The sequence below is a fragment of the Balaenoptera musculus genome, chromosome 4, assembly GCF_009873245.2.
Source record: "Balaenoptera musculus isolate JJ_BM4_2016_0621 chromosome 4, mBalMus1.pri.v3, whole genome shotgun sequence".
In the NCBI taxonomy this organism is placed as follows: domain Eukaryota; kingdom Metazoa; phylum Chordata; class Mammalia; order Artiodactyla; family Balaenopteridae; genus Balaenoptera; species Balaenoptera musculus.
The window spans coordinates 41,019,634-41,044,594 of record NC_045788.1 but is presented as its reverse complement, the minus strand read 5'-3'; the positions used below and the strand labels follow the sequence as shown (position 1 = coordinate 41,044,594).

At 39.2% G+C, this 24,961-nt stretch overlaps 1 protein-coding gene across 1 annotated transcript in view; it reads left to right on the top strand.

Annotated features, from left to right (window-relative positions):
* LOC118893961 (serine/threonine-protein kinase MARK2-like) overlaps window positions 1-22,487 on the top strand; it is an 85,932-nt gene extending 63,445 nt beyond the window's left edge. Inside the window, exon 2 of the mRNA XM_036849649.1 lies at window positions 22,169-22,487. Coding sequence (XP_036705544.1) covers window positions 22,169-22,487 — 319 coding nt within the window. The remainder of the gene's footprint in view (window positions 1-22,168) is intronic.
* The last annotated feature ends 2,474 nt before the right edge of the window (window positions 22,488-24,961 follow it).

Below are 24,961 nucleotides of genomic sequence, written 5' to 3'. Positions count from 1 at the left end.
AAGAGCAGCCCTCCAAAAAAATGTGACACAGATAAGATTGCAAAGAAACCAGTGAGTTGGGTGAACCTGCTGTCATTGGTGCCATTTTCCAGAGCAAGTTGTATAGACCAATGGAGGCTGAAGTCTGAATAGAATGGTTTTAAAAGTGACTGAGAGGGTGACTCCCAAGAGAAGGAGAAAGGGCAGTAATTTAGAGTGAGGCATACAATTACAAAATGATGTGTTTAATGTGGGAGAGACTTGTATATACTTCAAATAGAGATTGAAGTGAGAGGAAAAGATTAAAATTATAAGAGAAATGAGAGTAAATTATGAAATGATGCAGGCTTTTCTAAGCTTTTAATAAATGGTATATTTTTGTGGGGACAAATAATTTAAGTAACACTTTAAAGAGTTTTTAATAAAACTATAAGATACGTGGCATAAGTGAAAAAGTGAAAGATATAAAATTGAATGTTTATGTCAACTTTGTAAAACAAAATATTTGTTTTAAAAAATTGAAGGAAAATATATGAAATGATAATGATGGTTGATTTTGAAGAATGTTATTTTTATCCTACACTTTTCCATTTTTCTTAAATTTTCCAAAATTAGCATGAACTAATTTTATAATAATTTCTTAAAGTTCTCAAAAAGAAAATTGAAAGGAAGGTGAAGGAAAGGAAAAAGAAGGAATGAAATAGGAAAGAGGGAGAGAAAAAGGAAGGGCTGGTGGAAGGGAAAATCCACCCACCAGAATGTGGGAATCACCAATTAAAATGCACACAGAGCACCCAGCTCAGAACCTAGATGACAGGAGATTATAGCATTTCAGAGATAAATTGTTTTCTAGTATTTTACATATAAAAAGTTCTATTTAATGTTTGATCTCTATAAATGTAAAAAGTGTGGGTGGGAGGTTTAATGACTAAACAAAAGACATTGCATCTTCACAAGTTGTGACACTTGCTACCTCATAAATGTTTATCTTTTCTCCAGGATGATGTAACACAGTGTGAATGAAAACTCTTCACTCTGGGAAAGAGGAATCATGACTTCTATTGTTAGAAAAGAAAAATGCGGACAGGGTGCTATTTGCACACTGAGGATGCTATTAACCATAAACTTTATCTGAAATAAAAAGTGATATTCATGAATAAAACAGATTGAAAAAAGCTCTCTTGAATTTACGCATTTGTTCTACTTGGAAACTTTTTAACCTGCTAATACATTCATACAGTTGACATTTTACAAACCTAGAAAATTAGAAGTTATTGATCCAGCCATATCATTACATATTGATTAGTGTGTTCTATGCCAGAGATTTCTTTCTGTTGTTTTTTTTTTCCAGATCCTTTGACAGAAACATGGCTACACTGAGTAATCATTCCCCAGAAGGCTTCACTAGAGCCTATAAATAGAGAAAGCATCCCCAGCAAAATGCAGCCAAAACAAGGCTTCTTTGTATGTGGTCGAGCCAAGTGCAGCTCTGTTGCACTACTGGGTTATAAAAATATATTTCATTTTTATTATTTAGCACTGCAGCACAATAGGAACTTGGGGCTACAATCAGCACCATTTAATTTTCCTTGAGAACATTTAAAATTGGAATAGGAAAATTACACTCAACTTAATATTTCAACAGTTACTTGTATTGTTTTCATTTTTCCTTTAGGAGAGAAAAAAAGAAAAGTTATATATTCAAATAATTGCAGCAATATCTTTAAAAGTGAGATCACCAAACAAAGCTGTTTATTGTTCTGTTCAATGTTTCAAGTCTAAGCAATTTTCTGATATACAGGGGCATTTTTTTCTATTAAGTATGGGACTTGAATATATTTTTCTAATCAGTTCTGCCAAGTATTAGGTCCTAGTGGCAAAAATACTGAAGAAACATACAAATGTTTATTGTGTGATTGCTACAGCTAGAGAAGAGCTGAGGTTTAAACTGAATTATTTAGAATATATTTAGTTTAAAACACAAGACAAGCCTAGAGAACATTTGTTTACAACCAGAATACTGTTTACATTTATCTTTTTTTTTAACATCTTTACTAGAGTATAATTGCTTTACAATGGTGTGTCAGTTTCTGCTTTATAACAAAGTGAATCAGTTATACATATACATATGTCCCCAAATCTCTTCCCTCTTGCATCTCCCTGCCTCCCACCCTCCCTATCCCACCCCTCTAGGTGGTCACAAAGCACCGAGCTGATCTCCCTGTGCTATGTGGCTGCTTCCCACTAGCTATCTATTTTACGTTTGGTAGTGTATATATGTTCATGCTACTCTCTCACTTTGTCCCAGCTTACCCTTCCCCCTCCCCATATCCTCAAGTCCATTCTCTAGTAGGTCTGCATCTTTATTCCTGTCTTGCCCCTAGGTTCCTCTGACCATTTTCTTTCTTTTTTTTTTAGATTCCATATATATGTGTTAGCATACAGTATTTGTTTTTCTCTTTCTGACTTACTTCACTCTGTATGACAGACTCTAGGTCCATCCACCTCACTACAAATAACTCAGTTTCGTTCCTTTTTATGGCTGAGTAATATTCCATTGTATATATGTGCCATCATCAAAAAATCTACAAACAATAAATGCTGGAGAGGGTGTGGAGAAAAGGGAACTCTCCTGCACTGTTGGTGGGAATGTAAATTGATACAGCCACTATGGAGAACAGTATGGAGGTTCCTTAAAAAACTAAAAATAGAACTACCATACCACCCAGCAATCCCACTACTGGTCATATACCCTGAGAAAACCATAATTCAAAAAGAGTCATGTACCACAATGTTCATTGAAGCTCTGTTTACAATAGCCAGGACATGGAAGCAACCTAAGTGTCCATCAACAGATGAATGGATAAAGAAGATGTGGCACATATATACATTTATCTTAACAGAAACAGACTCACAGACATAGAGAATAGACTTGAGAGTAGCGAACCAAGATGGCGGAGTAGAAGGATGTGCTCTCACTCCCTCTTGCGAGAACACCAGAATCACAACTAGCTGCTGGACAATCATTGACAGAAAGACACTGGATCTCACCAAAAAAGATACCCCACATCAAAAGACAAAGGAGAAGCCACAGTGAGACGGTAGGAGGGGCGCAATCAGAGTAAAATCAAATCCCATAACTGCTGGGTGGGTGACTCACAGACTGGCGAACACTTATACCACAGAAGTCCGCCCACTGGGGTGAAGGTTCTCAGCCCCACGTCAGGCTTCCCAACCTGGGGGTCTGGCAACGGGAGGAGGAATTCCTAGAGAATCAGACTTTGAAGCCTAGTGGGAATTGATTGCAGGACTTCGACAGGACTGGGGGAAACAGAGACCCCACTCTTGGAGGGCACACACAAAGTAGTGTGCTCATCAGGACCCAGGGGAAGGAGCAGTGACCCTGGGGGAGACTGAACCAGACCTACCTGCTAGTGTTGGAAGGTCTCTGGCAGAGGCGGAGCGGGGCTCTGTTTCACTGTGGGGACAAGGACATTGGCAGCAGAAGTTCTGGGAAGTACTCCTTGGCATGAGCCCTCCCAGAGTCTGTCATTAGCCCCACCAAAGAGCCCAGGTAGGCTCCAGTGTTGGGTTGCCTCAGGCAAAACAACCAACAGGGAGGGAACCCAGCCCCACCCAACAACAGTCAAGTGGATTAAAGTTTTACTGAGCTCTGACCACCACAGCAACAGTCAGCTCTACCTACCACCAGAGCGTCCCATCAAGCCTCTTAGATAGCCTCAACCACCAGAGCGCAGACAGCAGAAGCAAGAAAAACTATAATCCTGCAGCCTGTGGAACAAAAACCACATTCACAGAAAGATAGACAAGATGAAAAGGCAGAGGGCTATGTACCAGATGAAGGAACAAGATAAAACCACAGAAAAACAACTAAATGAAGTGGAGATAGGCAACCTTCCAGAAAAAGAATTCAGAATAATGATAGTGAAGATGATCCAGGACCTCGGAATAAGAATGGAGGCAAAGATTGAGAAGATGAAAGAAATGTTTAACAAAGACCTAGAAGAATTAAAGAACAAACAAACAGAGATGAACAATACAATAACTGAAATGAAAACTACACTAGAAGGAATCAATAGCAGAATAACTGAGGCAGAGAATAGACTTGCAGTTGCCCAGGGGGAGGGGAGGGGGAGGGAGGGAGTGGGAGTTTGGGATTAGCAGATGCAAATTATTATATATAGAACGGATAAACGAGGTCCTACTCTATAGCACAGGGAACTATATTTGATATCCTGTGATAAACCATAGTAGAAAAGAATATGAAAAAGAATATATATGTATATATATATATGTGTGTAACTGAATCACTTTGCTGTACACCAGAAATTAACACAACATTGTAAATCAACTACACTTCAATAAAATAAATTTTTTAAAAATTTTAAAAATAAAAGAAGTAAATTTATCTTACTATTTAAAGAAATCCTCCACAAAGAATGCTCTGACCTGCGGCATTTTAATAAACGTTATGGTAAAAAATTTTTTAGGAATTTTAATTCCATGGTGGAGGTGCTCCAGCTTTTTCAAATCGACTTTAAAAGACACAAGAAAATCCTCCTCTTGGGACCTGGACAAGATTTCAACTCACAGTTGAGAGGTTCATAACCAAACGAATAATAAAATCTGTTGTTGAATCTAGGGCCCTATGTAATATCGCTTAATATAAAAAGTGGTTTCTCTGTGCAATCAATAAGGAGCATAAATCCTTCCCACTTGAGTACCAGAAGTTTGCCCAAGTCCAAGAAGTGAAAAGAAATTTACTCTTAATAATTACATTGACTTTTATTCTTCAGGAGATAATATACTAAGTTTGTAATACAGAAAGAATTTTCTATTTGATTACTTGGAACGTGCACTGGAGGAAGAGAGAAGAAAAAGCCAGTTTAAATAAACAGGCCAATAATTGTTTTTTCTTACTCATATAAGGCTCGTATTGTATTCAACTTATTTTTTCTTTGAGAGAATGGTTTAAAAAAAAGAAAAGAAAAAAAAAGAGATCTTCCTGACATTAATTTTCTTAACAAACTAGAATTCCGTCTTAAAGGTTTCTCTTTCAAGGAAATGTTTTCATTTACAGTTGACCCTTGAAAAACACGGCTTTAAACTGCACAGGTCCACTTTCATGCAATTATTTTTCACGAAGATGGGTTAATCAGCAGATGCGGATTCCATAGATAACAAGAACCAACTATGGGATTTGAGCATCCATGGATTTCGGTGTCCAAGGCAGGTCCTAGAACAGATCCCCTGCAGATACAACTGCATATATCTCTAATGGTAGAACATCTAGCACGTTCCAGGTAATGGGAGAATCCCTTCTCACTCTGACTCCTGATAATACCTTCTGAAATTAGCTGGATTTGGCCTTAAACACCACGTCAATTCCTACCATTATATAGCACTTTTTTTGCATGATTTCCCTTTCACCTCAACTTTTCAACCACAGCTATCATTAAGACTCAAACTGTGTTTTTTCTTCCATGAAGTTTTTCTTGCTAACTCAAGGTAACATTCATTCTCATTTCTGACCCTCTCCAACAATTTTCCTTTGTACCATACACATTGGGCAATATTCCGTTCTATCTTATATTCTTTTCTAATTAAAACACATGAAAACTTTGTCTTCTTGTAAGATGATCAGTTTTTTAAAGGCAAAGTACCTCATATATGTCTTTTACAGGTGCATAATGTTTTGAGGCTGCCTTTTGCGAACTGAAGCAATAAAAAACAAATGATTACAATTTATTTTAAAATAAAATTTGCTTTATATTCATTTTAAAGGAAACACATCCTCATTGTAAGAGATTCAGGATTTTGTAATCTCACAACACTGAGGGTACCACATTTTTTTAAAAAAATAAGTGTTTAGCTTTCCAAACTGTTTCCTATATATTTTTTATATGACAATATTATACTTGCTTCCTTGTAAATTTTTTTCACTCAGTAATAAATAATGGCCAAGAACACAGATGCATGTTATAGTGGTCCATTGGGTACATATGTTATTTAATTAGTCCCTTCCTGGTGGATATGTAGGTTGTTTCCTCTTATTAATGCAGGTCTCTTCTTATTTAAAAGAAAAAGTTCCTGTGAAAATTTTTATGCATATGTCCACTTATTTTCTTAGGATAAACTCCTAAAAGTAAGCACTAAATATAATAAAGTGTGTAGATTTCTCAACACAGTAGCTGGTGCATAGTAAGACTCAGTAAAGTTTAGCTGGGGTCATATTGCTAAAATTGCTGGATCCAAGCAATGGTATATTTTACTAATTGTTTTAAATGATCACCTATAAAAACTGAACCAATTCATATACACCATCGGTGTACAAAAAGAGCCCTTGTCCTCATAACTCTGCCCATTTTTTTAATACTTAATAATTTTGGTAAATACTACTACTGCTCACCAATATTTCCAATTCTCCTCTCCTTCCAGGTACTGGGGAGGATTATACCTTTCCACCCTCTTGAAGTTAGCTGGAGCCAGATGACTTGTTTTGGCCAATAAATGTGAGTGGAAATGACTTCTGTCAGTTCTAGATAAAAGCATTCAAGAACTGGTGCAAAATTCTGCCTGCTCTCTCTTCCCCCTGCCACATTGTCTAAGGAGGTCAAATCTTCAAGATGGTGTTTCTACAAGATGGTGGGTTCCCTGAGTTGCAGCCTAGAGAACAGATGCCCCAAAGAATCTTCCAGACCCATAGAGGACTGCACCCTGAGTGAAAAATCATGTTGTAACAAGCCTGTAAAATTCAGGGGTTGTCTGTTATCTCAGCAAACCTAACTTACCCAAACTGACAGAACTGTCTAGAAGGTGCAAAATTCTTACCATCTGATTCCTTTAGTTACTAATAATCTTACACATCCTGTCATATTATTTTTAAATTGGGGGGTGGGAGGGAACTGCCTATTTATATTTTCTAGAAAAGTGTTTGATTTTTAACCATTAATCTTTTAGCAACTCTATATTAACCCATCCCCTGCCTCATCCCAGACACTCAGAAATTCTGTGACACTTGAGAAGAGATGAAGTATCAGGGATCTCTGAGATGTGTATGACTTTGCTCAAAAATCAAAGCACAAATACTGCATCTTTATCTCAAGATACCTATTAGGATGGGACGTAAGCATGTATGCATCAAAGTATCCTGCTCCTCTCTTGCGTATTCTCCATGGCATCTAGCACATTGTTTGTTATCTAATAGGTACTCAATAGTAATTTAAAAGGGATTTTCATAAGCTGAAAACCAAAAGAGACCTTGGAGAGGTTTAAGTTCAATTACCTTATTTCACAAGTGCGGACACTGAGATGCCAATGGAGGAAATAGCGTGGGTCCCATAGGAGATGGAGCCATCACGAATCTCCCACTTCACTGTAAAGGAGGTGCTCCAGATCTGATCTCTAGTGTTAGTACAAACAAGTACATAACGATCTCAAAATGCTGTATTCAATTGTTAGACTATCCTTGAGTATTTAAATACAACTATATAGCTTACTGATTTTGGAAAGGAAAGGTAGAATAAAGAACTCAAACTTACTTTGTTCTCTAGCCAGCTAGACTTCTGTGTGTGTTTTCAGAAGTACTAGGCAGACTACCTTGAATCATCTTATTTCAGAAGAGGTGATTAATCACAAACAGCAAGGGTTAAGCCAATTACAAGTATTTCCCCCAAGGTGATGGGCGTTACCATACCTACCAATAAAATCCACCAGCTTCAGGTGCATTTTATAAGCCCACTTCTCATCTATGTGTGACAGACTGAATCTTTGAACATCACCATTAAAATCAGTGGAAGTTCTAACAGAGTCAGAAGTGTGGAATTGGGTGCAACAGCTCTGAAACTGCTGATCTTCATTTAAGCCCACTGTTCATTTTGCAAGCAAAAGGATTTATCCCATCTGACAGAGCAATCCAAAGAATCTCTCCAGTCCAGACTATTCGGCCCTGAGCTGAAAATTACAAAAACGCCGATAACTGCATGTTAAATTATATATTCCTGCACTTGTCTGCTCCCTCTTTATGCTAGAGTCACTAGTCTTAACCTGGTTAGGAATAGGGATTCATTACCAAGAACTAACCCCAATGTGCCCTGAATTCAGGACCCCTGCAGAAGGAGAAAGCACCTCCTAGTTACAGACAGAACAGACACCCACATGGATTCAGTTGTTCTTGAACTGCTCCAGTGGCTAACACAGATAATACAGTCAGACAGAAACTTGCAAGTCACTAGTAGTTCTGTTCCTATATATTCAGGGATCACCTTGCAGGGCTAGGTTAACCAAGAGGCAGACAGAGCATGTCCTTGGGGCCCAGAGAGACATAGAGAGAGGAGAACACATAGGAAGAATTTAAGTTTTGCACCATTTCAAAAAAAATTTATTTTAAAGTTTAGGATTTTTTAATTGCAAATAGTATGGGGAAATAGCATAATGATTTCAGAGTTTGTTTCTCTAATGATCAGTTATGAAGGAACAGTTTTGTTGGATTTTTCCCTCAATCTGTCACGGACTGACATAACTAAATTTAAATAAAAATTAATTACTCGAAAAATAATTAAAAATAGATATATGTAAAATACAAGCCCAAACTTTTTTCATTATTAGATCCAAGTTACAAAAAATTGCTCAAAAGGCTATAAAGTTCTCCAAACACTCACTCTCACTGCACACCAGAGCTGGTCTGCAGACCCCACTTGGAGTAGGGCAACTCTAAAGAGCTTAATTGAGCTCTGGTCCAGAATAATTACAGCAGTGAGTTGGTTCAGTGTTTTTTTCTTTAATATTTTATTAGCCTGATTTTGCTACCGGTAGGACTCAAATCCCAAATCACTAATTTTAGGCCTATTTTTCCCAGAATGCACTCAGCAAAGTAGATTTGTTAACCATACTTGATGCTTCATTTATCTGGTATTTCTCTCCTTCATTCAACATTTACTGAACACATCTCTGTGCCAGGCACTGCTGGGGACATAGCAGTAAATGGCATGGCCACTGCCCTCATAGGGTACTTCATCTAGTCAAGTCAACAGATGGTTACTAGCTGCTTTTTACTTCTTTTTGCCAGGAACTTTGAAACTTAACCTGCACAAGTTGCAATTAGGTCATCACTAGCTGGTGCTTTGTTAACCTGGTGTCTGGGTGTCTGGGAGCCTTATTTCACCTTATTCAAATTCCTCCAACTTACTTCACCTTATTCAAATTCCTCCAACTGAATTCCCCCTCCAGCCGCCCCAACTGTTAATTACTACTCCTCCTTGAGGTATCTGCCCAAAGAGCTCCTAGACACGATGAAATCATGAATATTAGTGATTCAGGCTGACTTTTAGGGGAGGGACCAGACATCTGCCAACTCCACAGCCATTGTTGATCCTGTTAGAATCACTTCTTTGAAGCTTACTCAAATACCCTTTTATGTAATTGGAGTTTCTCATTCTCTTTTCATCCATGAGGCTAAGATTTAACAAGAACCTTAATTAAATTTGTTATATTCTAAGAAAAAAAAAAAAAGGCCCAACATTTCTTACACAATTAAGTGTAATTTGAGGCATTATACAGATCATGTGCTTACAAACCCCATTTTCCTTATCAGTTTTACGATGAATCAGTCAAATTTAACAAATAACATTTTTCTAAAAAAAAAAAAAAAAGCAACATCTTTCTAGATCAAAGTTACATCTCCAAAACTCTAGGAATTGAACCCTAAAAACCTAGGTTTACAAAAAATACTTCTAAACACACTATCATTTTAAAGTTTGTTTTTGCTACAAAACCAAATAAAACACTAGTAACAGTCTCTAGTTTAAGTCCAATATATTGTCTAAAGTCTAAAATGTAAGCACTAGCACCTGACTTTTTTTTTTTTTTTTTTTTTTTAATTTAATTTATTTATTTATTTATTCATGGCTGTGTTGGGTCTTCGTTTCTGTGCGAGGGCCCTCCCCAGTTGCGGCAAGCGGGGGCCACTCTTCATCGCGGTGCGCGGGCCTCTCACTATCGCGGCCCCTCTTGTTGCGGAGCACAGGCTCCAGACGCGCAGGCTCAGTAGTTGTGGCTCACGGGCCTAGTTGCTCCGCGGCATATGGGATCTTCCCAGACCAGGGCTCGAACCCGTGTCCCCTGCATTGGCAGGCAGATTCTCAACCACTGCGCCACCAGGGAAGCCCAGCACCTGACTTTTTATACCTAATTAACTCAAAAAGAAAATATGAGGGAAAAAGTTAAACTGCCCTCCCACATAACCACATTATTGTTCCAACTAACTTCATATCTACCATAAATTTACCTTCAATATAGATCATCGCTATATTTTCTTTTTCTTTTAAACTTTTTAATTAAGGCAGTTATAACCTCCATTGAAATAGATACCCTGGCTTCTTTTACTCATGGATAAACCCAACCATAAATAATCATTCCTATATTGACTGAAAATACATTATTCCCAGAAATGCTAATGACCTCATTAATGTCCCATTCATGCTTTGCATTACTTCACTTAATTTAAGGCAAGCCCACAAATATTTTTCTCTATTGAAGTTGCATAAACATAGCATATATTTCAAGTTTAATCACAAGTAAGTCTAATGAGATGCATGGGACTTTTAAGAAATGAAATGTAATACCCAAACCAAATTTGCTACTCTCTACAGGTCCAATAAGTCAGCCAACCTTTTAAAGTGAATCATAAGCAGAAATAAAGTTAAAGCTTTACAGGCCTAGAGATTTGGAATTTCAAAGTGTCCACTACAAAAGGCCTAGGGAAAACTTTTTCAGCTTGCATAGGGAAAACAGACTTTTCTATTTTTAATTATTTTTTTGTTCACATGGACACCTATGATTATATCTCTTTCACATATCAAAAACCAAAATATTCCTTTGTATTCCACACTGCCACAAACTACACCTGGCAAAATACACCCCTTCTCAGATTATTTTCATTTTAAATTAAAAAATTTATATAGATGAAGTCACGTTCTCTTTTTTATATTCTCTTTCTGGTATTGTATTTCCATTTTTAATTTTCCTGCCATCTATGGGCTACAACCAACCTGAATACTTCCTACTCCTTCTCCAGATCTGATTAATCCACATCATCTTTTTATTTATTGGTTTTTATTAATTACACTTCCCCCAGAATCTTCTGCTGAGAAAAACTTGACTTAGCTTAGGTCAAAATTAAATTTCTAGATTTAGTGTCACTTCTCCTGTATTAAAACTGTATATAATAACTATGGATGATATGTATTGGTTATCAAGTGGATGTATCAAAAAAAAGTGTTTTGCATTAGGGATCTGTTTCTAAGAGAAAATAAAATTATAGGTAATAGTTATGATTGCTTAAATGTGACAGATATTTTCTAAGACAGTTTTATTGTTTGGGCGAACCCTTTCTTGTGTCTGATGAGACAGAGCTGTTTTGTCTCTATTATCACCTGTGTTGTAGTATCCTCTTCCTGTGTCTCCTTGTGTCTGCCCATGTGCTAGCAGACATACGTTTTATTGTACACCTTGTTATAAAATTTAGGAAGAGAGAAACACATATAAACATTTCTTATGGAAACACGAGGTTTGCTCTTATAGTTAACTTAGAGCAGATAATCCCAAATGTTTTAATTCATTAGCATCATGTGATGCTAATGCATTAAACCATCATCTCTCCAGTGGGGAGTTCTCATTGTGCCAAGGCACTAAAGGGTTACAGACGTTCTAGGCCACTCATTTTTCCTCCCCTCCACTGAAAAAAAATACACCTAGTTAGTTTGTGTTTCATAAGTTAACAGCCATCAGAGATGGCCCCTGTCATTGAAATAACACTGTTCTCTTCCACTGGCACTCAAGGTGGCCATAGGCACATTGCCAGCTTTGAAAAATAAAGAAATAAATTTAACACTCCTCCAGAATCCAACATATATTTTGAAAACAGTCACATTTTGTATATTTTGTTTATGAACTCAAGGAAACAACACATACAAATGCATTCCTTTATCCACTATAAAGAAATAAATATCCCTATCTGAATATTTCGTATAGTAAAGCCAAACTATCAAAATTACCAGCAATCAAAGCTCTTTTCCTTATTGGATTATTATCTGTTGCAAAAGTATGCTTTATTATGATTTTCATATTTAGGAGATGCTTCCTTCACAGTTTCAGGGAAAAAAAGTTTGACATCACATTTTCTCCTGTTCTTAATTTTAGATATAAAAATGCAAATTCTTCAGAGAAGTAAAACACATTGTTGTGGAATATTGCAGTCTACCCAACCGGCCCCAACCCCATGTCTCTGGCCTTGTTTTGGGGGTCTCTGTCTCTACCACAGTTCACAGGGCACTTTCCACAGCTACCCTTCTACTTCCTTGAAGGTGCACATCAGTGCATCAGCTGTACAATCCATCTGGACCCACAAAAGTCTTCTTATTCCTTAGAGCAAGAATTATATAGAAATATATTCAGGAGCCTAGAATTACTTTCTAGGCTTCACCAGTGCAATCACAGACTGAGAAAATACCAATTTCCCTCAGGCAAAATCCTAATCCTCTTCTTGAGGAAATCCTATTCATTTTTATATCAATCTTTAAATTGTCAACTCTAAAACTGACCACAGTCATGTCCAAATATGCAACCCAGCAGGTGTTCAGATGTGAAAATTAGCCAGGATGCAATAAACAATTAAGAAGCAAATAAAACTACAAATAAAAATAGAAAATTAAGCCAAATAATTATTTAATTAGCTATATATTCTTTGGGGTCATTGGTATTCACTATTACTTCATGAATATCTGGAATATTAAAGGTTATAATGTACATGAAAGCATTTTATAAATTGTAAAAGCATCATTTGGAGCTTTGTAAGTGCCTGGCACTTACTTGAACTAGTAAATTTGTGGTATATAAAGGAAAGAAAAAAATGAAACTAATAGATTCTTTTTATCTTCTATATATAACAATCAGAAACAATAATAAAGTATCTACTAGTCATTACAGAGCTTCACTTTCAAGTTAGTCCCCACTTTGTTTAAACACAAAGATATGAATGTCAGGAGTGTCATTTGGCAAACTTACTTTGAGAAATATGAGGAAATTCAGTCCAGGCTTAGAAGCCAGCCTAAGATTTCACAGGTATATCATAGAGCCAATATAACTTTTTACATAGGGGGAGCTTATTTCAGGGAATAAAAGGTCAAAGGTATTGATTGGGTGGGAAAAAACAGCCACCAAAATTCAACTGTCATGCAGATGGGAAATAATTTTACTTATAGCAATACACCCAAGCAAAAACTTTGTTCCAGAGAGTATTTGCATATTTTTAGACACTGCAAAGATATTGGTCACAGGATTTTCCCTTCTTAGCAGTATTCATTACTATTGTATATACCTCAAAAATACAGAAATATATCCTGCTTGTGAAGAAAGTACAAGTTTGCAAGGTAGGTCTTAAATGACACAATAGACCAGATAGATTGAATTGATATTTATAGGACATTCCATCCGAACAGCAGACTACACTTTCTTCTCAAGTGCACATGGAATATTCTCCAGGATAGATCACATCTTGGATCACAAATGAAGCCTGGGTAAACTTAGAAAAATTGAAATTGTATCAAGCATCTTTTCCGACCACAATGCTATGAGATCAGAAATCAACTACAGGGAAAAAAATGTAAAATACACAAACACATGGAGGCTAAACAGAACATTACTAAATAACCAAGAGATCAGTAAGAAATCAAAGAGGAAATCAAAAAATACCTAGAGACAAATGACAAAGAAAACACGATGATGCAAAACCTATGGGATGCAACAAAAGCAGTTCTAAGAGGGAAGTTTATAGCAATAAAAGCCTACCTCAAGAAATAAGAAAAATCTTAAATCAACATTCTAACCTTATACCTAAAGGAACTAGAGAAAGAAGAACAAAGTCCAAAGTTAGTAGACGGAAAGAAATCATAAAGATCAGAGCAGAAATAAATGAAATAGAGACAAAGAAAACAATAGCAAAGATCAAAAAACTAAAAGCTGTTTCTTTGATAAATCTTTAGCCACACTCTTCAAGAAAAAGAGGGAGGGGACTGAAATCAATAAAACTAGAAATGAAAAAGGAGAAGTTACAACAGACACTGCAGGAATACAAAGCATCATAAGAGACTACTAAAAGCAACTCTATGCCAATAAAATGGACAACCTGGAAGAAATGGACACATTCTTAGAAAGGTATAACCTTCCAAGACTGAACCAGGAAGTAACAGAAAATATGAACAGACAAATCACAAGTAATGACATTGAAACTGTGATTAAAAATCTATCAACAACAAAAAAAAAATCCAGAACCGGATGGTTTCACAGGTGAATTCAATCAAACATTTAGAGAAGAGCTAGCATCCATTCTTCTCAAACTCATCCAAAAACCTACAGAGGAAAGACAACTCCCAAACTCATTCTATGAGGCCACCATCACCCTGACACCAAAACCAGACAAAGACACTACAAAAAGAGAAAATTACAGACCAATATCACTGATGAATATACAGGCAAAAATCCTCAACAAAATACTAGGAAACCGAATCCAACAACACATTAAAAGGATCATACACCATGATCAAGTGGGATTTATCCCAGGGATGCAAGGATTCTTCAATATATGCAAATCAATCAATGTGATACACCATATTAACAAATTGAAGAATAAAAATCATATGATCATCTCAATAGATGCAGAAAAAGCTTTTGACAAAATTCAACACCCATTTATGATAAAAAATCTCCAGAAAGTGGGCATAGAGGGAACCTACCTCAACATAATAAAGGCCATGTATGACAAACCCACAGCCAACATCAGTCTCAATGGTGAAAAATTGAAAACATTTCCTCTACGATCAGGAACAAGATAAGGGTGCCTACTCTCACCACTATTATTCAACATAGTTTTGGAAGTCCTAGCCACAGCAATCAGAGAAGAAAAAGAAATAAAAAGAATACAAATTGGAAAAGAAGAAGTAAAACTGTCACTGTTTGCAGATGACATGATACATAGATAATCCTAAAGATGCCCCCAGAAAACTACTAGAGCTAATCAATGAATTTGGTAAAGTTGCAGGATACAAAATTAATGCACAGAAATCTCTGGCATTCCTATACACTAACAACGAAAGATCAGGAAGAGAAATTAAGGAAATAATCCCATTCACCATTGCACCAAAAAGAATAAAATACCTAGGAATAAACCTACCTAAGGAGGTAAAAGACCTGTACTCAGAAAACTATAAGAGACTGATGAAAGAAATCAAAGATGACACAAACAGATGGAGAGATATACCATGTTCGTGGACTGGAAGAATCAATACTGTGAAAATGACTATACTACCCAAAGCAATCTACAGATTCAGTGCAATTCCTATCAAATTACCAATGGCATTTTTCACAGAACTAGAACAAAAAATCTTAAAATTTGTATGAAGACACAAAAGATCCCAAATAGCCAAAGCAATCTTGAGGGGAAAAAACAGAGCTGGAGGAATCAGACTCCCTGACTTCAGACTATACTACAAAGCTACAGTAATCAAGACAATATGGTGGGCTTCCCTGGTGGCGCAGTGGTTGAGAATCTGCCTGCCAATGCAGTGGATACTGGTTCGAGCCCTGGTCTGGGAGGATCCCACATGCCACGGAGCAACTAGGCCCGTGAGCCACAACTACTGAGCCTGCACGTCTGGAGCCTGTGCTCCCAACAAGACAGGCTGCAATAGTGAGAGGCCCGCGCACCGCGATGAAGAGTGGCCCCCGCTTGCCGCAACTAGAGAAAGCCCTCACACAGAAACGAAGACCCAACACAGCCAAAAATAAATTAATTAATTAATTAATTAAAAATTAAAAAGACAATATGGTACTGGCACAAAAACAGGAATATAGATCAATGGCACAGAGATAAACCCACACACCTATGGTCAACTAATCTATGACAAAGAAGGCAAGGATATACAATGGAGAAAAGACAGTCTCTTCAATAAGTGGTGCTGGGAAAACTGGACAGCTACAGGTAAAAGAATGAAATTAGAATACTCCCTAACACCATACACAAAAATAAACTCAAAATGGATTAGAGACCTAAATGTAAGACCGGACACTACAAAACCCTTAGAGAAAACCATAGGAAGAACACTCTTTGATGTAAATTACAGCAAGATCTTTTTTGATCCACCTCTTAGAGTAATGGAAATAAAAAGAAAAATAAACAAATGGGACCTAATGAAACCTAAAAGCTTTTCCACAGCAAAGGAAACTATAAACGAGATGAAAAGACAATCCTCAGAATGGGAGAAAATATTTGCAAACAAATCAATGGACAAAGGATTAATCTCCAAAATATATAAACAACTCATACAACTCAATATTAAAAAAACAAACAACCCAGTAAAAAAAATGGGCAGAAGACCTAAATAGACATTTCTCCAAAGAAGACATACAGATGGCCAAGAGGCACATGAAAAGTTGCTCAACATCACTAGTTATTAGAGAAATGCAAATCAAAACTACAATGAGGTATCACCTCACACCAGTTAGAATGGGCATCATCAGAAAATCTACAAACAACAAATGCTGGAGAGGGTGTGGAGAAAAGGGAACACCCTTGCACTGTTGGTGGGAATGTAAATTGACACAGCCACTACGGAGAACAGTATGGAGGTTCCTTAAAAAACTAAAGATAGAACTACCATACGACCCAGTAATCCCACTACTGGGCATATACCCAGAGAAAACCATAATTCAAAAAGACACATGCACCCCAATGTTCACTGCAGCACTGTTTACAATAGCCAGGTCATGGAAGCAACCTAAATGCCCATCGACATACGAATGGATAAAGAAGATGTGGTACATATATACAATGGAATATTACTCAGCCATAAAAAGAAATGAAATTGGGTCACTTGTAGAGACATGGATGGACCTAGAGACTGTCATACAGAGTGAAGTAAGTCAGAAAGAGAAAAACAAATATCATATATTAACACATATATGTGTAATCTAGAAAAATGGTACAGATGAACCAGTTTGCAAGGCAGAAATAGAGACACAGATGTAGAGAACAAACGTACTGACGTGTATACACTAATAAGATAAAATAGATAACTAATAAGAACCTGCTGTATAAAATTCAAAAAAAAATAAAAAGCAGGTGAGGAACAAGGAAACTAGTGCAACAGTGAGAAAAGCTTAGATATCCAGATCCAGTGCAGTTGCTGCCTCTCAAAAATGCTGAAATCTGTAATATTGGGCAATAGTCTCACCCAGAAATTAGCAACTTCATCAATTACAATAATGTGAGTCTGGATGAAGATGCTAAGTAACACCTGATTGCCCAATTTGGCATCTTTCAGCGGTGATATCCATGGAAGCAATGCTTCCATGAATATCAGTAAATATTGTTGAGAACTGGTCAGCCAACCTCTCCCCCATGTATTTGAGGTCCTGGGAAGACAACTGCATTTGGTGACCACAGTAACATGAACTTTAGAATTTCACACAATCGGATTTAAATCCTGCCTCTAAGAGGAAACTTCTCTGATCCTCAGTAAGATGTCACTAGTGTGGTATCTACTTCAGAGTGTTGATGCCAGGGTTAAATAAAGTAAGGCATCTAAAAACACTTAATATGTGGTAATTGCCTGATCATAATTTTTGTTTCTAGGTACAAAATGCCCAGTCTACTCCCAGGGAACCAGGGTGAGGGTAAGTGAATGAGAAAGCATGGCAGGACATATGCACCTTACAGGCTAACTTGCCTTGCCTGACCTGCAAATCTAATCACAAAAGTCTAGAAAACTTAATTGAAAGAAAGTAATATCAATCAATTAATATTTTTTTTTAAATAGACATGTCATGGTCAGTTCTGCCTGAGTATCTGTAGTGAATATTTCAGTGAAAAATCCACAAGACTCCCAATATCTTTCGAAGTCTCACAAAATGTATTTCCCCATCAGCTGCAATTTCAGAAGCTATCTACCAGGATTGTAGGCTTAAATCCCCACTGGAAAGCTAATTCTGCCTTCATGCTCTTGGGGCAGCCACAATGTCTTGAGCCTGGTCCAAAAGCATCCCATAAAGTCTAGACTGTCACCTAGGAGCCACCTAGGTTTCCAGGTACACGGAGAGAAAAGCCTTGGCAACGCTTCTCGGGTCACCTGCCATTTCCCTTCCCCTCAGTAATTCCCAGAGGCTCTTCCCCGCTGAGACAGAGATGAGAACAGATTGAAGAGACTCCAAAATTCGTGCTGCCTTTCCTGCCTACTCGCCCCATAACTGACATCAGGAAAGCAGTGTAAGGGCAAGGCCAGCAGCGCCCAGAGCCAGGCCCACTGTAGACTCTGAATCAGTGTTTGTTGAATGAATGAGTTTCACTCATGGTCCCTGGGATGAGATACAGCCAGCTGTGAATCATGGACTGGCCCTTTACCTCGTTGGAATTCTGTCAAAGGGAGACTCTAATCCAATTAGGGAATCAATATCCAGAAAATATCAGAGCTGTTTTAGCCATGGCTTTTTTGTTCAAGGTTATTATTCTCTGGCATTTTAATGCCTTCAAATGGCAGAAAAACAGTAGTAAAAAAATAAAGCAACCTAAAAGTAATGAACAGATTGAAGTGACATAGTACGTGATACACAAAGAAGCTCGGAAAATAACACCATGAAATTAATTTGAAACTTTATTGGTGTTTTGTTTTGTTTTTTAATTTTTAAACTATAAACTAGTGTAAAGGGAACAAAAAGACCTTTAGGAAGGACAACTAAATTTAATATAATTTTGAAAATCCTCTTTCTGAGACACTTATTCTAAAAAATAATAAGATTTAAGTTAAACATACCAACCACCAAAACAACTTGGAAAATTAACGTCCTAATTTGGGCAAAATCAAATTTGGTTATCTTGGACCCTGATGGGCTCTGCCATCTCTCACCATAAGAAGCTGAGCATGAAATGGTACATGCCAAATCAATCTCCCTAATCGCCTTGGTCACCATCACAGGCCATTTGGACAGGAAGCCTGTTAAATAGCCTCCGAAGGCCAAATAAGACATGACATCAAGAGTAATCTAGCTCCGTGACTCCCCTTAGCCCAGTTGATTTGAAGGACAATGGTCTGTTTTGTAAACTCTGAAGGTGTAGAAAGTGCCAGAGTTTATGGAAATATCCACAGACTTCTAGAATGTTAGAGCTGGAGGTGACCTTGCAAGGTCAGTATTTCTGTCTCTTCGTTCTCCAGACAAAAAAAGGATGTAGCTATGCTCCCTCTCTGTGCACCTGTGATGAGAGATCTTTCCTGTGTAGCAGCAAGTATTGGCCTCGGCAGTACCTAGAACATATTTGTCTATAGGCAGCACGTTGTAGTATCAGTTACACATCTTTCCTCCCCCCATTCGCCCCACCTCTCACACACACACACCACAGCTACATACATAAACACACTGCATACACACACAAACACCACACACATGCTTACATACACTTCATGCACACACACTCACATACACACCACACACACACCACACATGCTTCCAGACACACCACACACACTCTTCCATATACCATACACACACACATTCTTGCATATACACCACACACTTACACACACACCACACACACACACAGCACACACTTACATACACACACACACAGCAAACCATTATCTGATATTTTGGGAAGGCAATAACCATGCTATTCACAACAGATGTGACTCCAAACCTGTCAGGAACTCAATAAAACTTGATTGAATAAAATTACAGAAGGCTCAAGCGATTCCCATATTTTGAGTTAATTGCAGTCTCAGTGACCCTTTTAAATTTTCCTTAAGCCCTTCATTCTGTCTCTGTCCAGGCCCTGATTGTCATGGGGTAGCTCTTGTTGTGGAGCCCGGATTGAGAGTCTGGTGGGGTTTCTCCCTCTGGTCCTGCACCAGCCTTTCCTGCTGGCATCCGCGGGGCCACAGCGCCACCTGCTGTGAGCAGCGTCACAGTGACTGAGGAAAAGCGGCCAAATACTGTGGGACGCCTTTGTTCTTCAAAACACAAGTCAAACTGCAATTAATCAACATTTATTAAAATTAATTCTAACACGTTCATTAACTTTTAAGGGAATTACAAGGCACGCGGCATTATTGAATGTCTACATGAAGTGTTCTCTCCAGGAGAGAGAACAACATTAATAGGATGGGAGGAACTGAATCTGTGGGCCTCAGATGCTAAAGCACCAGGTGGCTTACACAGAAAACTATAAATATGCCCTTTAGTCAGGTCTTCAGAAATCTTAGACAGGAACCTTGCACGTTAGCTGCCAGATGTCCTTATCCTGCCACCATCTACAAATATGTGTTGCCCCACCTTTCCCAGAAATGACATGCTGACCATTTAAGTGATCTGAGATGTCATTTAAGAAAGTGTCCTCAAAGCACAAGACCTCAGAGTATTGGTGAGTAACGGCTTTGTACCACCTTAACCTTATCTATTGAAAAAATGGATAAACAGGTGTTCAAACTTCCTTTAGGAGTTAGAATTCTCAATGCATTTTAAAAATAAGAACCAAATTCATACTTTCCTCCCCTACAAATGGAATTCTATTTTTGTAGGCTCAGAGAGAGAATTTTATTTCTCTTTCTACTAGGAAGTAAAATATTCAAAGATCTGAACATAAAAGAATAAACGGTTAGGGGTGGACAGAGCAGGAATAGGAAGAACAAGGTAGGTTTTTCATTTGTTTGGGTTTTTTGATTTCGGAGTCTACAGGCCTCAGAAGTTATACAACAGCGCCACTCCAGGGCCTTTTGTGGAATAACAGGCCAGGCTTGCCCAGCCCAATTTCCCCCTTGGTGTACCCCTCCTTTCATACAAGGCAATTACTACGCAAAGGGTTAACCTGGCACAAAATGTAATGGTATTTTAGTAGTAGCCTATTTCTTCTATTTTGTAAATTATGAAGCATTTAAAAACATTATGCTGAAGATATCAATTACTATTTTATTAGTCAAAAGGTACCTACTAATCTTCTAGATCAGCCGTCCCCAACATTTCTGGCACTAGGGACCAGTTTCATGGAAGACAGTTTTTCCATGGACCAGGGTTGGGGGAAGGGGGATGGTTTGGGGATGATTCAAGTGCATTACCTTTATTGTGCACTTCATTTCTATTATTATTACATGGTAATATATAATGAAATAATTATACTACTCATCATAATGCTGACAGGAGGCGGAGCTCAGGCAGTAATGCAAGCGACGGGGAGAGGCGGCTGTAAATACAGATGAAGCTTCCCTTGCTCGCCTGCCCGCCGCCCACCCCCTGCTGTGCGGCCTGGTTCCTAACAGGCCACGGACCGGTACCAGTCCGTGGCCCAGGGTTTGGGGACCCCTGCTCTAGATGGCTTTAAGACAGCTGCTCACTCTGTGCTCTCGGGCAAGTTCCAGTAAACTTCCTGGGTCTCACTTTCCCATCTGTATAATGGATGGGTTTGTAGTCAATAGTCACAAATGGCTATTTCAATTCAAATTTCGATGAATTACAATTGAATAAAATTTAAAATTCAGTTCCTTAGTCATATTAGCCATACTTCAAATGCTCAGTAGTCACACGGGGCCCATGGCTACTGAAATGAACAGAGCAGAATAGAGAACATCTGCATCACAGCAGAGAGTTCTAATGGCCGGCACTGGCAGAGCTAATATTTATGCTTCCTTTCACATTGAGAATCTACATGCTTCTAGCAAAAAAATGTTTTACAGACCAAGTCGATCAAGGTGAACCATACAAAGAACAACGATTTGAAATGCCAAACAGAGAGACAGAGGAAGAAGAAGAAAGAGAAAGGAAAAGGAAATGGAAATGAGAGCCGGGTTCTAGGCTTCCTGCCACATTCACTGCTGCTATCTGATAAGCCACTCATGTTTTAATTCCAGTCTTCAAACCAACTCATCTGCAAAATGAGGAGAAATCAAGTGCCCGCATCCGTCGTCAGCATTACAAGCAAGGGAGGACCTAATGTGCAGCATAAATTTTCAGTGCTGACAGCTCGGGAAAGAATCTGCTGACAATTCCATGTTCACTTGACGAGCACAGTGCACACAGCAGGCTGCCTGGGTCTCTTAAGGACATTGAGGTGATTTTCGACCATTGCACATTGAAGGTGTTTCCTAACAAATCAGCTGTGTGCTGGATATTACAACTCTGGCCCGGCCTGGCCCACCACCGTGGACCTCGGACACACTGCAGAGAGCAGTGTGCTTGGGAAGTCACAGCAGGAAACAGAGGTCTTGCTGATAGCATGTGCCTGTCCTGTGCCTGGAGCCACAGCAAGGCACCTGGGCCACACACGGCTGCACCATAAACCCACTCGGCTAGTCCTGAAGCCACACGCGCCCAGTTCTGGCCAGCACAGGCCTGGGCCAGGGATCTGCCAGCACGCAAAGCCGCTGCACTCAGCTTTCCCAAATGTTCGCTTCTAGAAGAACACGAGGTGGGGTGAGGGGGGAAAACTGTGGGATCGTGAAAATCTGGGGCTCTTTCCTCAGCCTTCAGTCCCCTGAGGGAGGCCTGATGCAGATGTCCGGATCAGTCCTTGTTCCCTGTTGAAATGCCATCAGGGTCCACAGCTCTGAGCATGGCAATGGCCTCTTAAGAGGTTGGGGTGAAGTCTGTATTGTCTGTTGTCAAGCCAACATCTGGAAGGTTAGGGAGAATGTGCAGGGGGGTCACTGAAGCGGTGTTGTTCTCCCTTGGGGAATCCTCCTGACCTTTCTGGAATGCAGCCAGGCTGGACACATGGTTCCCCGCCACTCAGCCCAGCTGGATCTGGCAAGGGAGGGAAATAGGGCCAGTGGGGAGGTGGGAGACGAGTGAGTCAGGCAGGAGAATAGAGCAGTCGAGGGCGTTGCCTCGACGCGCTCTAAGGAGCCCTGAGGCACAACCTCGGGAACAGGGGGCTGAACAACCTGGGAGCATCAGTCAGCGGGACAGAGAGAGAGAGAGGCAAGGCAGCTGGCCAGTTGTGTCACCTACACAAGGCAGAAGGCCGAGCTCTATGCAGAACGGCTGCCTTCCGGGATGGGGAGGCGCTGCGCTGGGTGGGCTGTGCCCATCACTCCCCACGGACACCCAAACACAGCAAAGAAGGAACGTGTGTATCCAGCACAAAAGACAACAATAGCCGTTTAGACCTTTACAAATGCTTCCCTGCTAACGGGCCCAGATGAAAAAACAAACTGCTGAATAGGACACCAAGTTCTTCTGAGGTCGGGTGCTCATCATTTATGTTACTGCCTATTCCAAATCCTCCCCATGGAAAAAGATGACAAGAGCACCCTCTTGCCTGTAGGGACAGGGAGGGCAGAGAACTGCAATGACAAAAGTACATAAATGAACTCATGCAGGCTGTGAATGTGAGCTGGGCTAGGTAAGGGCTGAATGTATTCATTAAGGTCAGAGGTCAAGTCCTGGAAACTCCTGTTTCTGCCACCAAGTGCCGTGCTCTGTCCACGGTCACCAATGATCTGCCTTTCCGGGCCCCAGGAAGAGGGGACATGTGAGTAGGACTAGGATAAATATAAACACAGCTGGGGAGCAGATTTTGAAGCAAAGCCTACCCAGAGCATTTTTCATATTCAGTCATCAGGGACTTGGGGTATTTCGTTTTCCAAAAAAAGGAGTGAAGTGTGAGCTGGGAGAATGCAAATTCATATTCAAACACACATGCCACATTGTGCACCCTCTTAATGACAAGAATTATGCCCTGCCTCAGCAGCAATGTGAGCCCGGGGATTAAAGCAGTGCAAACCGTGGCCAAGGATAAAGAGATTAAGGCCTAACGACCCCATCTGTCCAGGCCACAAGGGAATTCCCCTGCCGTGCTCCAGTCTTGACATAAGTGGGCAAAAGCAGAGCTCACACCACTAGAAGGTCATAAAAATAGCCTTTGCTCGTGGCTCTGTTTTCTAATTCAGTGAGAAGGAGATAATGCGGGGATGCTTCCAAAGGCTTCATCACTCCCTTATACAACTGGTTTTGACAGAAAATTCTCCTGCCACCCACCAGATCATTGAACTCTGTGAGAAGATAACAGAGTTGGCAAACATGATGTTATATAGCCATGGACCACTTGCTTTGGCTGTTCTTTTTGGTTACCGTGGCTATAGTGTTGCTTTCCTCAGTTCTTATGATCTTCTTTTCAAAAACCCTAATATGACATTAGACAATCCCCCCTAAGACTGTTCTGTTCAAGGAAAACACTTCATTCTTACACCATTATAAAGCACCTGTCAGAACTAGAAGGTCAGGTAGGAAATAATCTCCTGTTTCTAACCTCATCTTCTCTGTCTTTAAGTTGACCCCTAGTCAGCTGAGAATCCACCTGGGAGAAAAATCAATTATTAGGTAGTGATACTCAGCTACATGACATCTGCCCTGAAGACTATTCAAAGCTGGGTTAAGGGTGAGAAGATGGGTGAAATGGGGCCAGACAATTTCCAGCAGGAGGAAATCAAATGCAGCAAAGAAGTCATTTCAGAACATGCCACCCACCTCTACTAGTATGGTCCCCACCCTGACTGCCATCAGATCCACCTGAAAGGAGAAGCTTCTAAAATAAAGGTTCCCAGCCTCGACCCCAGACAACTGAATGAGATGCCTCAAGATCTCCATTACACAACCCTGTTCTAGATGGTGAAAAGAGAAAGGCATTTCTCTTCCTCAAATAAATCTCTAAGCTATGACAGTGACAATCTGAAATCGTTACTATTCAAGTAAAGACCAGTTTGGCAAAATGCTGTTTTTCTCCAAAATATATTTAGGTGCTAATCTGACATTTCTCCACAAGTCCCCTTTTTATACCCTTCTTTATCCAAGTGTAACATACACTCCTTGATATAGTCCTTTCAAGTCAATCTTCATCTCTCAGCTGTTTATCCCTTCATTTTCCTTAGGC